General features: G+C 34.7%; 2 protein-coding genes and 1 non-coding gene across 3 annotated transcripts; 1 reads left to right on the forward strand and 2 right to left on the reverse strand.

The window, feature by feature from the left end:
- Positions 1-1,764: 1,764 nt before the first annotated feature.
- Positions 1,765-2,960, reverse strand: LOC145018654 (uncharacterized). The gene is made up of 2 exons (XM_078976526.1): positions 2,499-2,960; positions 1,765-2,419 (listed from the first exon to the last, which is right to left on the reverse strand). Exons 1-2 carry the CDS (start codon positions 2,839-2,841, stop codon positions 1,941-1,943), a joined length of 822 nt encoding a protein of 273 aa, XP_078832652.1. The 5' UTR covers positions 2,842-2,960; the 3' UTR covers positions 1,765-1,940.
- A 1,169-nt stretch (positions 2,961-4,129) lies between these two features.
- Positions 4,130-4,203, reverse strand: TRNAV-CAC (transfer RNA valine (anticodon CAC)). The gene has a single exon. It is a non-coding gene; the product is annotated as a tRNA-Val (tRNA).
- An 83-nt stretch (positions 4,204-4,286) lies between these two features.
- Positions 4,287-7,340, forward strand: LOC145017392 (uncharacterized). Its single transcript, XM_078975432.1, has 15 exons — positions 4,287-4,388; positions 4,510-4,597; positions 4,694-4,731; positions 4,923-5,012; positions 5,120-5,173; positions 5,267-5,344; positions 5,443-5,511; positions 5,593-5,748; positions 5,841-5,988; positions 6,170-6,201; positions 6,320-6,409; positions 6,489-6,593; positions 6,675-6,827; positions 6,925-7,034; positions 7,116-7,340. Exons 1-15 carry the CDS (start codon positions 4,353-4,355, stop codon positions 7,189-7,191), a joined length of 1,323 nt encoding a protein of 440 aa, XP_078831558.1. The 5' UTR covers positions 4,287-4,352; the 3' UTR covers positions 7,192-7,340.
- The last annotated feature ends 7,316 nt before the right edge of the window (positions 7,341-14,656 follow it).

Genomic DNA, 14,656 nt, shown 5'->3' on the forward strand with positions numbered 1-14,656 from the left:
TTAGCTGTTTATGTAAATAGAAAGCATTTTTTTTCAACATGCTAAAACAAGTTTGAAACTATGAATAAATTCGAAATTTGTGTTGATTCTTGTTTAGGTAAGGTGCATATGTTTCTCGATTTTATCAAAGACGATGGACAACTATATGTACGTGTATTCCCAGATTGCTTGTCTCCGAAGGTATGCGTGTCACCAAAAAATTAGCAACTTATAAAATTAAATACAATATAAAATCATAATTTTAATGTTATTTAGTTGAGACTCAGATTATGTTTTCATAGGATAACTTGAGTTACCGAATACATGTTGCAAGTCAACAACTTTCATTGAGTGATACCAAAACAAATGGAAACCGACGGTTTCTGATTGTGCGGACAATAAACATGCCACGAAAGACTCATTAAACTGCAAACTTGTGACAAGGTATAAAAATATCCTATCGAAATAGAACTGGTAGTCGTCAATCACGTTAATGATGGTTCATTGTCTCCTCGAATAATAAGTAATGACATAGTAACGAGTGACATTTTACATCCATCGGCATCTAGACCTACTGAGCAAAACATGACGCCCTAAAAAGTGTCGTATGTGTGGAGGTAAGTTGTAGCCTTGCCATTATTTATTTACCTAGTTCGGGTTTGCATATTGTAGTGACAACCACATCTATATTATCACGCTGAAAACATATTAAAATCAACATATTGTCTCAGAGTGATTATATTTGTTTCATACTAGTTCTATATACTTCGGATTAATTCTTTGTAGTAATGGTTCGTAATACAAATAAAAGTCACATATGCATAACGCCTAAATATCATTGACCTTTACTTCAAATCAAACAAAATAATATATCAAAACATAAAGCAAAATACATTCTGGTTCAAATAATAAATCTAAAACAAAATAATAAGATTAGAAAAACAACATATGCCTAGAAAAATTCGAGCTATTCACTATAAGACAGCATTTGTTCTGAAAATTGCTTATACAAAATGTGTTTGAAATGCAAATTTTGAATGAATCTCTAACTAAGGATGTCAACAGGAGCAACGGGGATGGGGATACATCCTCTGCCCCCACCTCCGAAATTTCCCCATTTCCCCGCCCCCCGCTCCCGTCCCTGAATTTTCCAGCTCCCCACCCCCACCCTTGTTTCTTCTCCCTCTATTGATTTTGAAATTTTTTTATTAGGCTAAAAGAAGTTGTTTTTTAGGCTTAAAGAAGCTATTTTTTGGGTTAAAAATAGTTATTTATAACATAATTTACATGTTAAAAATAAAAATATTATCACATCTCAAAAACGTTATATTAACAAATTGAAAACATGAAATTTTTTTTTGTTGATTTTTGGAAACTTAAATCATTGCTATTATTTATTATATTTATATAATTAATATATAAAAATATATATAAATATATTAACAGACCCTGATATCCCCACCTCAACCCATGCCGGCATGCCCCTGGCCCAACTATTTTAACAAGTATCCCCTATATGGGATCAACACTCCATGAGTTCAAGGTCTCACAAGAACTTTTGGTATCTCCATCTTTGACATGGTGTGTGTATATATATATATATATATATATATATATATATATATATATATATATATATATATATATATATATATATATATATATATATATATATATATATATATATATATAATATGGGGGAGGTACACTTACGAGTCAGGTTAACCATGTGAGTTACCCATAGAAAATACTTCTAAACTATGTGTTTAGTTTGCAAAAAGAATATCACTTTACAAAAAACAATTAAAGATATAGTTAGTATAGTTAATTTCACTATATTCATTTATTTTTTTTCCTTCTATTGATAAGTAAAAATTTCATAATCTCATATTAGGTTGTTCTTGTTCATAAACAGATCAACACTCAAAAGCACTTCATCAATACAAAAGACTAATTTGCGGTTATTTTGGCCTAGGCGCAGCCCATTCAACAGCCAAGATGAGATTATCATAACCATACCCATTAAGTTTACCAATAGCTTTCTCACCATCTTCCCTCCTCACGAAATTAACAAACCCGAAACCTCGACTCATCTGAGTCTTTTGATCCATTGCCACATAAACACGTGAAACGCTACCAAACGGCCGGAACAGCTCCTGCAAGTCAGGTTCTCGGGTGTCCTCCGACAGGTTATTTACTCGAACGGAGTTCTCATCATTCCTCCGCCTCATATCAGCACCACCTCGCTTTATGGGTGGGACATATACATCTCCTTTCTCACTATCATCAGTGACTGATAAAACCGAAGGGTGGTTCAGATTCTCAGCCTTGTAGGGGCACTTCGAGGTCCAGTGATCACCTTTCTTACCACAACTCCTACATACTATCAGAACAGCTCCGCGAGTTAATGGATCCCCAGATGCATTCGTGTCTTCTTGACCTTTGGATAAGAATGAAATTATTGCAATCTTAATTAAAGAAAACCAGAAACAATCTATATAGATAAACCGAGCGTGCACCTGGAGCTTTAGGACGCTCAAAGATGATTTCTTCTGTAGAAACCATTGTTAGCCGGGCGCCGACATCCTCATGAACAGCGTCGCCGAACTTCAACCATGAACGCCTCTCCGCGGCGCTCTTACTGAGATGAGAGGTGGCGAGCTTACGAACACGTGTTGTGGTGGTTATCTTAACCTTGTTCCCGTCGTTGTTGAACTTATACTCGACCACCTTCTTTACGCCGTGCTCGTCAGGTCCGATCACCTGTTTGGGAAGCAATGTGGAGTAATAATCTTTTTCATCATCCTCTTCATCAAGCTCTCCCCATCTAGGCTTTTGTATTGGTAGTAGATCAACCCCCATGGATGTGCTTGTTATAGTGATACACAAGAACTCTTGCACAACGTACCCTAAAAGATGACGAGAGTAATTAATTTGTTAGATAGACCGGTTTCATATGTTTTAATATCTTAGATGATCTTATAGAAACCTAAATAAACCTGTTTTCCTATCGCATCAACCTTTAATTAATCTAAATATCTAATCACTTTGTTTGAGAAAAAGATTTGCATATATTCGAATTCGAATCAATCAAACAACTGAACAAGAGTGTAAACAGAATAGCTAGTACGGGGTAAATTAAAATTCTTATCCCTCCGCCTAGCTGTTTTCCAACCTAAATAAATATTTTTACAATTTTGGTTATTATTTTTATAATATACATACACTTAATCAATTATTGACATGTAACTCGACATCACAATTGGTTGTTTTTTCTTTCAATTAAATGATTTATACACTTAGCCACTTCATACCATTCTCAGTGAATTTGAGTTGTTAAAAAATGTTGGATTATTTTTCGAAAATTGTGGATGCCAATTGTATACAAAATTAGAAGTTATGGGTTATAATTTGTACATATTAAGAAACATCTATAAGATGGTTAGTTGGTCGTGAAGTTATATAACTTCAATTTTTTAAGTTGTAGAACATAATCAGAAAAACCAACAAGTTTAATTGTGATAAGTGTTGCAGCAAAGTAGCATTGATAGCTGGAAATCTGATACCTATTATTATGTCGTTGTGGATTCATTTCAAACATATCTGTGCAAGTGGATGTGTAGCCCCATATATTAATAAAATAAACAATTTAGCTGAGATGATCTTAAATAAATGGTGTTAACCTATCTTATAAACCTTTAAATCAATTCACTTTTATAAAGGAAAGGAGATTTATATATTCAAATACAATCAAGTTGGGAGTGCAAACAGAATCAGACGATAGTGTAAATAGAATAACCTTTCAATACATTATACATGGAACTTCTTTCCTAAAGCAAAGTTATTGACATAAAACATAAAACATGATTCTTCTACCTTTTTTATTATTCTTTTTTTAAAATTTAAGTTAAGTTTAATTGTTCTGAACATCTTGCAAACGAAAGGAGAAAGTGTAATAAGTGGTAGCAAGCCAAAATATTGTAATTTTTAAAGGATGGATATTTTTGTGATGTCATGTAAGATGAGTAGTTGTAAAAGTTGAATTAACTAGTTGCAAAATGTAAGTAACACCTTATAAGGTGTCTTTAAAATATTCATTGATTGAATCTTATTATAAATGTTTAGTTTTAGAAAAATATTTCTAAAAATATGTCTGAGCCCGGGTTCGAACCGTGGACCTCTAGTGTGTGAGACTAGCGTGATAACCGACTACACCACCCAGACACTTTTGATTACTTTTATTTTTTAAATTATATTAATATTAAATTGTTTCTTCATTAAACAAAAGTTTCCGTAACTTCCCCCCATTTTGTCGACGGCATGCGAAAACTGTTGATAGCCTAACCATCTCAATCGCTCTCCCGCTCCCTGCAATGGCGTCTCATCATGCATCTCTTGGTCGTCGAACGGTTTGAATTTTGAATTTTTTTGTATTGCAAACAAATTTTCAAGTTAATTTAATTTTTTTTTTTGTGTGAGCAATGGTTTGTTCTTTTTTGGATCAATTGATGATAAATTTGTTCATTCTAGTTGGAAGAAATTCGTCAAAAGAGAGCGGCTCAGAAATTAAGCAAAACATCGTCCGGACCTGATATCACGAAGCCTCCAAGCCCTAAAGGTAACTTTTAATTCGATCAATGTGTGTAGGTTACGTTGATTTTCGTGGTCATATTCATTGAATTCTCTTTATGTTTTATTCAATCATCGGCTGCAGGGATTTCGAAATCATCTAGTAGTACTGGAATTTCAGAGGTTCGTATTTACTAATTCGATTGTGTCATCTCGATAAATTTTCATCAGATGCTGATAAAAATTGCTTCATGTATTCGTCATCGCAATAATGTAATTTGTGATAATATGTTTACATTGCGGTTTTGGAGAGACTAACGATATGTCAGTTAAATATTAATTCCGAATTGTGTGTTTTGTTGAGAATGTTGCAGTATGATATTAGTGGATTGGTATCACAGTTACAAGATTTGCAGAAAAGGAATGTCAAATTCGACAAAGAGAATAAAAACTTGAGCTCACAGGTTTTATAGTTTTTCCTATGCTATTTCTGTTATTACCTCCAATCCCCATCTCTTTGCTTCATGCTTGATGTGATTCCTTGTTCTTTATGGTCATATTGGTGTTTCAGCTTCATTCTAGAGAAATTGAAAATGACATGCTTGTTAAGCGAGTGAATGCTCTGGTATGTGCTCTTTTGTTTGATCATGATCATTGCAGTTATTCTTTTGCTTGTTTGAATTTCTATAAGCAAAAGCTATTGGAATTTGGATTACAGGAACAAAATACTGTGCCATCATTGAGAAAAGCTCTAAAGGATGTTGCAATGGAAAAAGATGCAGCAGTTGTTGCACGGGTACAAATGATCAAAAGATTTTTCTACATTGTATTTGATAAAGTTTCACACTGACAACGTATATACTAATACTACCAAACACTGATGTTTTAGTGTAGGAAGATTTCTCAGCACAAGTTCGATCACTCAAGAAGCGTCTAAAGGAAGCAGAAGAAGAACAATACAGAGTATTAAGCAATATGTATCATATTTTATTGTGGTGGAAAAGTCAACTGCATTTATATATATTCTTATAAACTCTTGAACAGGCTGAGGAAGATGCAGCTGCATTAAGAGCAGAGTTAAACTCCCTACAAAGACAAACCATCAATGGAAATGTTGGTGCTGATATCTCAATGGGAGGCTCACAAGATCAGATGCAAGCTATTGAGAAGGAGCTTGCTGAGTTGAAGATCCAGTTAGAGGTTTGAATGATTTATGAAAAGTGAATTTAATTACTTTTAGAGGTTCTTTTAATAAAAACAGTTTTTAGCTTACTAAAGTTGGTTATAAATAGCAAGAATCAATGTTGAGGCGCCAAGAAGGAATTTTGAGACGACAAGAGCAACAACAGTTAGCAGAGGAGAAACATCGAATATCTGCCATCATTTCTGAAAAGAGGGATTTGGAAGAAAAACTTTCAGCCATGTCCAACAAGATCTCAGGTGCTAATAAATTGAAGTACATTTTCTGCTCCTTATTTCACTTGATCAACCTTAAATACATAATAAATTGTTAAACTTATGATAGATAAGATGGAATGAAATACTGTTAATTACTGATCTCTATAATCCTTTCTTAATGTCTGTAAAACTCCTCATTTTGTTGCTTTCTCATGCAATGCAGGAGTTTCAGGAAAAGAGATCCAATTCATATTGGTAAGGGAAAGCAAATGATGCTAATAAATGAAAAACATAGCAAATGTATCAACCAGGAAATTTGTATTATTATTTCCTATTATATTATTATATATTTTATTATCTTTATGGATTGTAGGAAGACAAAGAGAGACTTGAGAAGCAATTGCATGATATGGCAGTAGCTATTGAGAGGTTGGAAAACAGCAGACAGAAGCTACTATTTGAGGTAAAACTATTTCACTATAATTTGTTATTGTCAAACATCTTGACATAAATAATAGCTTCAATTATTATTTCATCACCAGATCGATTCACAATCTTGTGAAATAGAAAAACTTTTCGAGGAGAATTCTAACCTATCTTCAGCTTATCAAGAATCAACAAATGTAGTAGTACAATGGGAAAACCAAGTAAGTGTTTTTTTTAATCTATTTCAACAATATAAATACACCCATTGCAAATGATCATAAGATTATAATTCATATGCACAGGTTACAGATTGTTTAAAACAAAATGAGGAACTTCGTATGATGATAGATAGATTAAGGAACGAACAAGTTACTAATAATAAACCAACTGCAAATCATCACGAGAATATTATATCAGAATCCAAAGAAGGTGGGAATGAGATGGTTTCCCTAAAGGTTAGTGAGTGATTCAATCTCTCATAAATTTCACTGACTTTCTTTCTATATTAAGTCGTTCTTTTTGCATTAAGTCAAAAAGTAATTATGGATTCAGGGTCAACTTGCTAAAGAACAGAGCAGGGGAGAGACACTCTCTGCTGAGGTCCTACACCTCTCTGCTAAACTCCAGCAACTCATGCAAGCCTACAATGGTCTCACCCGAACGTATGCCTTCATTTTTTATTTTTTAAATTCAAATTGCTTTTGGTCATACATTTTTTCATTTTTTTGGTTGGTAATTTGCAGATATAAACCAGTGTTGAGGAAAATCGAGACTAATTTGCTGAAAATGAAGCGAGATGGTTCTGTGGCAGTGCAGTAAAACCGGAGCCAAAAGGGGTAATTTCTTATTTCATGTTGAGAATTTATTTCTTCGTGATAATCTAATTTCATTATAAATTAATCGTGTCAAGAAACTGTATATTTTACAAGAATGTGGTGTTTATTTATTTCTTTATTTTAATTTGCAAACCGGAGCCAAAAGGTTTATATATTTGGCTATTTGTTATGCTAAAGTTCATTTATGCATAATTTGGATTAGTGTAAATGTTATTACTAACGATAAGTGTGTGTGTGTGTGTGTATATATATATATATATATATATATATATATATCACTCACATGCATATCTATTACAAATCTTTGTAGATGAAAATTATTATTAGAAAATATATGAAAGGTCAAAACAAAACACAAGACACATTAGTCATTGACCTCAAGCAAAGAGAAGTGACATATATACTTAAATATATTAGTACTAATATTTTGAAACCATAATAGTTTTATGGTATGGACTAGATGGCGGCTGATAATAGTAAGGTGAGGCTGGTGGACTTGGTATAGGAGATGGTGGTGGAGGGGATGGAAAACCATATGAGGGTGGAGATTGACCTTGTGATTGTGGTGGTGGATATGATCTTACTGGTGGCGTTTTTTTATGGGAGGGTGGTTGATGATGGTGGTGAGATGATGGTGGACATTTTGATCGTGGAGGTTGTTGAAAGTCATGAGAAGGTGGTGGGCTTGCATACAATGGTGGTGGATTCTGAGGTGTTGGAGGTGGTTGATGGTCTTGAGATGGTGGTGGAGTTTGAGACGATGGTGGTGGTTGATAACCTTGAGAAGGTGGTGGGTTTTGAAATGTTGGAGGTGGTTGATAACCTTGAGAAGGTGGACTTAGTGATGATGGAGGTGGTTGATGGCCTTGAGATGACGGTGGACTTTGAGATGAGGGTGGTTGATAGTCTTGAGGTGGTGGTGGACTTTGAGATGAGGGTGGTTGATAGCCTTGAGAAGGTGGACAACTTTGAGATGGTGGAGGTGTTTGATAACCTTGAGGTGGTGGTGGACTTTGAGATGATGGAGGTGGTTGATTGTTTTGAGATGGCGGTGATTGATATCCTTGGGAAGGTGGTGGGCTTTGTGACGATGGAGGTGGAATTTGAGATGAAGGTGGTTGATAACCTTGAGAAGGAGGTGGACTAAGAGATGGTGGAGGTGATTGATGGCCTTGTGATGGTGGTGGTTTTTGATATGGAGGTGATTGATGACCTTGATTAGTTGATGGACTTTGATATGGTGAAGGTGGACTTTGTGATGAAGGTGGTTGACCAGCTTCAAATGGTGGTGGGCATTGAGACGGGGGTGGTTGACATCCTTGAGAAGGTGGTGGAACCTGAGATGTCGGAGGTGGTTGATGGCTATGAGATGGTGGAGGTGGACTATGGTATGATGGAGATGGTGGATTTTGAGATGGAGGTGGCTGATAACCTTGAGAAGGGGGTGGACTATATGATGATGGAGGTGGTTGATGTCCTTGAGATGGTGGTGGTCGATGACCTTGCGATGGTGGTGATCGATAGCCTTGAGAAGGTGGAGGACTATGAGATGTTGGAGGTGGTTGATGACCTTGAGATGGTGGTGGACTTTGAGACGATGGAGGGGGTTGATGGCCTTGAGATGGTGGTGGTTGATATCCATGAGTTGGCGGTGGACTTTGAGACGGTGGAGATGGTTGGCAACCATGAGATGATGGTGGTGGTGGGCTTTGAGACGAAGGGGATGGTTGATAACCTTGAGAAGGTGGTGGTTGAGATATTGGAGGTGGATGATGGCCTTGAAATGGTGGTGGTTGATTACCTTGAGATGATGGTGGTGGAATTTGAGATGAGGGTGGTTGATATCCTTGAGAAGACGGTGGACTTTGAGATGTTGAAGGTGGTTGATGGCCTCGAGATGGTGGGGGAGTTGCATAAGATGGTGGACTTTTTGATGATGGAGGTGGTTGAATGCCTTGAGATGGTGGTGGATTTTGTTGTGAGGGAGGTGGATTTTGAGATGATAGAGGTGGTTGATAGCTTTGAGTAGGTGGTGGACTTGCATAAGAAAGTGGTGGACTCTGAAATGTCGGAGGTGGTTGGGATGGTGGTGATGGGTTATAGCCACTGTATTGATTTGGCATTCTTCCACCACCTACCACCACAGGAGTGGTGGTCCATATTGTCACCAATGTGACCAAGAGCACAAACTCTGATTTTGTTAGTTTCATTGCTAAACCTTATGCCTTATGATATATCAAGTGGGATAATGAACCTTTATATAGGAAAAACATTTGCCCTCATATGTCAAAACATTGTCACATGACCATGCACGTGATATATACATGCATAGAAGTTGGCGTTATAAATCCTTCATTTCTTGAAGAGGTTTGACCATCTTTTACTACTATGCATATGAAGTTTGATCTTCTGAAAGCTTGGTTTTCCAACATCTGTTTTAATAATCGTATAAAAGAATGCATGCTTTATAATTTATGTGTATACTAATTAAATCAAATGTGTGACATACACTATTTTGAATATAAATCATGTACACTTTAATTGGTCCATGTAACAGTACATAGATTAGTAAATACGAACACAAAAACATGTAGAATGTTTTCAGGTTTCCATTTTTATGATGCCTCGTAAATTGAAAAAATAATGATGGTTGATAAAAAAAGAAAAAAATGATTCACTGGAGTCTAATGCTTAGAGTAAATGCGATGTTTTATTTATTATTATATTTCTTTACTTTTTATGGTTCCAATATATGTAAAAACTCTTTGATTTTACAATATAAATAGATTTTTAAGATTTTCAAAATAGTATATTTTCTTATTGGTATCTGAAAAGAATTTGTTGTACAGTTGTCTTGCAATTAGAATAGATAAAGTTGTGATGACAATTAGGAGAGTGAGATCACACATGTATTTCCCAAGCCTCTTTGGCATGAAATATGGCCATTATTCGAGGGGTGTTGTTCGAGTGTTACAAGGATGATAGAATTCGTTGGTATGTATTGGGATTTGAAATACGAAATCATTGTATATAACTATAGACAAATTTAGTAATATCTCACTCTTAGTCACAGATTCTAATTTTGTTTGATTTGGTTCGCTTTCGAAGGTTATTACTTCTTGTTACTAAATAAATAGTAAACAAATCTCAAGTTTGTTCCATTTAAGACTTTTAAGTACTTGAACTTCTCCTGCAACTTTTTTACCACTTTCATTTATGTTTTATTCATGTGAAAAAAAAAATTGAAAAGTAACTTGTTTATCTGGTTGATTATGTTACATGACAATGTTTCAACATGGAAACCACTGTGTCACTTGAAAAAAAAAAAGAAAAAAAAATATAGTGCTGATTTGATTCTTTGTCATAATAAATAAGAGAAAAAATGCAATTTCTTCTTCATTTGTGAAAAAAGGTTAACGTCATAAAATAAACAACAAACGTGTAATTTTGACCAAACAATAGGGACCATGTCAATAATTTACTCATCTTTTAATTTTATCAAATAGACCACTAAACTATTTTTTAGGTTCTTAAGATGTTGTTATCAATTAGATAAACTACTATTGAATTCTACGTGGTGTCGCATGTTGCAACATACTCAATTTTACGGTTAGGAAACATTTTTTATTTATGTTTGTTTTAAAACAGAGTATTCATAAATTTGTGGAATTTGTTCTCAAAACATAATATTTGAATATTTCCAAAGAAACATTTTTCTCTATATAAAAACTTTGAGATGTCATCGTCAACACATATAGATAAGCATAAACTTTTTTTAACAGGCTTTACATCAGTTTATTAAACTATGGCCTAACAACTCCTCAAACCACTCATCAACCCTATCTCTTCGTCCTGTTACCTATGATACAAAGAAACTGAATAGATCGGACCTGGAGGCCTAGTATGTACATAGGGTTTTCAACCCACAATAATTAAGTTTTTTAATTATATAATTCACATCAAATAATTCACCCGATTACCTATTCTCATTATTCTCACTTACTGATCCTAAATATTGATCTCATGGGACCTATCCTAAGAATCATCATCAACAACGGGTAGACAATATTGTTTCGTGGATTCGTATAACATTATATGTCAATAAGGCAACGATGGGGGATAAAGTACATCAAATGAATAGATAGTTCATTAACACCTACAGGTTGCGAATCTGCCAGCATTTCACTGGACTGTCTAGAATAGTATGTGTTCGCCATCAATACTCTGCTAGACGACTAGTTTGTCAATATTCAAGTTCTCTCATGTAACGCTCATTTCAGGTAGCAATTCTCCTTTCAAGATTTTAGGGCTTTAGACTAGAACTCGATGAGTTGGGAGCTCCAACTCGTCGAATAGAGATCACTAGTGGGACACGGAATTTAGGACCTACTCAACGAGTTAGTAGACCCAACACAACGATTAGGCGCTGTAAAAGGAAACCCTAATTTTTAGGGTTTGCACCATATATAATCTCCTTAAAACCTTGAGGCTGACCATCAATCAGCCTCCAAACCCTAAGAATATCTGTGCTAAACCCTAATCTCCATTTTTCTCATATTGTGAGCTAGAGTTACTTTTTGAGCTTAAGAAGAAGAAGATAGTGAGAAGAAGGAGAAGATCCAACAAACAAAGCCCTCACTCTTGAGCTTGACCATCTTGTGGACTATTGTAAGCATTCAAGATTCAATCTTTATCTTTGAGTATGGCTACATCTTGAGTTTACTCTTCAATTCCTATCATTCTTGTTGATTGCATGCATGTGGTTCATAAAGTCTACAACTTTATGAATCTCCAGGGCAAAATGGCCCCATAGTGGGCTAGATCTAGCTTTTGGTCAAGCATGGATGCCATGCATGGTTTTAGGGTATATTTTCCCTTTTTGGCCATTTTGACTTCAAGAGATGCATTGGACATGGATGTCCATACAGTCTCCATCTTTGGAACGTTTTGAGGATTAGAACCTCTTCTGGAAAGGAGGGATTCCAGATCCCTAGAATCTTGAACCATATAGCTAAGCTTTTAAGCTTTCCAACCTTTGTTAAGGGATTTAGAGCATTCAGAGTGGTTCCAAAGGATAAAGTTGGAAACTTTATCCTTCTAGACACCTTAAGATCTTAGGTCTAAGCCCTAGAATCCCTGTAATCGACATATCATCCGAATGTGCAAACAGAGGGAAAAGCTCGACGAGTTGCTCTGGCAACTCGACGAGTTGGATCGGGTTTTCCCGTCTACTGGATATTGAATGAACTCGACGAGTTGATGAGACAACTCGTTGAGTTGGCTAGGGTTTGTCTCGGTTTTCTGGACTCTGAAGGCACTCGTCGAGTTGCTAGATGCACTCACCGAGTTGGGGTTCAACATAGACTGTTGACCTTGACTGTTGACTTGGACTTTGACCATGGTTGACCAAGTGTGACTTTGAGGGTATTTTTGGTATTCCAGTAAATAGATCAATCAGTATAATGACTTGGAATCACTGATAAATTTTATTTATAGATTCATAATAACGACTATGAATATAATATAATTTACACCAAAAGTAATATGAGTATAGCTTAACTTACAGAGAGTTTCCTAACAAAAGTACGGAAATTGCACTAGGAGAACTTGACTCGAGAGCTACTAATGTCGGGTACCCAAGGAGTCAAGGACCTTAGGGCTTCGCCGAAATACCCTAAATACTAAGAAAAATTGGGCCATAATCAAAAGAAACTCGAGAAAGGAGCTGAGGTTTTGATTTGTGAGGAGCATATACGGATGACAACCCGTATATATCGAATTTGAAAAAGTGTGTCGTGCCTGGTGATGTGGCCCATTCTGCTTGCAACATGTGGAAGAAGTTAGTTGGACCTGCGTTGTCCCTTCTAGAAGACCCTGCACGCCATTCACCCCGCCTGTACGAACTTTTTTCAGATTTTCAAAAGTTTGTATTTTCTTCATACGAACTTTGTTTTTGACGTTATTTATATCCATGCACAGTTATCAACGAGATCTACAACTTTCATTTAGACTCCGTCGGATAATTCTCGCTTTATTTTTTATTTATTATTTTACAAAGTTTAGACTGCTAATCTCCGTTAAAAATTCATATTGTTTTCATACAACATCAGTTCTTGATTGTCTTTATATCGATGAACTCCTATTAACAAGATATTCGACTCTTGTTTAGATTGTTTCAGCTAAATATTAACAAATCTAAAATTCGATTTTTGTGCTAATACAGTTGGCTAAACTTCGAAAAATCAAAATTTCCTCATATAAAGTCAGATTTGTATGTTCTATATATGTACGCTCTCAATTTTACGATCATTACGACTTTTGTTTAGATGAATTAAGCTAATAAGCAACCTATCTTCGATTCACTCTTTACAACGTACTTTGTCATATTGGGTTGAACGCGAAACTTCAAATGATTATAACTTCTTAATACAAAGTTAGACTTAGGCGTTTATACCCTCGAAATTCTTATCACGACTACTACAACTTTGATCAAGACTACTTATCCTAATTAATATTTTATTTTAATATTTGTTTTAGCTTTAATTATTAAGTTTTCGCCTAATATTATATACACACATAAATCATATAGATTCAATTTTTTTTTTTTTACTTATACATCAAATTGTTACAATTGTTGACCATGTGGGTTACATATGTTAATAATGCATAGCAATAAGCACGAGAATTACAACTGTCATAATCAAAATGACATAATTTTATCATTGTCTATCAAGTCTGCTATTGTATCATATTGAAATGTAATTTAATAGTGTAATGAGAAAGTAGAGAAAAATATAATGATTTATTGAATTCAATTAAAAGATAATTATGTGTTGTATATCAGTCTTATAAAAAATAATAAGTTTTGAAATCCCACCAAAAAACATATATTTTGACAATGAATAATCTACTGAAAAAAATAATATTAATTTGGACAAAAGAAGTGAATTAAACCTACACTTGTGGGTTCACAATCCACTTCATTGATTCCCTTGGTTACGTTTGCATGTCATATAGTATATCTAGTATTTTTATAAAACTTATTTAAAATTTTGGTAAATTATATAGAAACTATCATATTTTGTATTTTTTTTTTACAGTTTATCCGTTATATACTAATTCGGTCAACAAGACCTACCATATTTTGTACGTTTTTCTTCTACAGAATGAGGTGGCCTTTTTTTTTAAACTAAAGCTGCTTAACCTTAATAACTTCTTTAATTTGTCCCCTTTTTCAATATGATGTTTAAAGATATGTTGTTTTCATAAACATTATCTAATTTTCTAGGTCACTACATGTTCTCTATCTATATACAAAGTTGGGCTTGGAACACAACATAGGCTTGCATTGGGGAAGATAAGGTAATCATTATGCAGTTGTCACATTCCAATAGCAATCATATACTTCTATTTGAAATCGAGGTAATCAAGATGATATAGCGGTTTTT

The sequence above is a fragment of the Lactuca saligna genome, chromosome 9 (genome assembly GCF_052625555.1).
Source record: "Lactuca saligna cultivar CGN05327 chromosome 9, ASM5262555v1, whole genome shotgun sequence".
In the NCBI taxonomy this organism is placed as follows: Eukaryota; Viridiplantae; Streptophyta; class Magnoliopsida; order Asterales; family Asteraceae; genus Lactuca; species Lactuca saligna.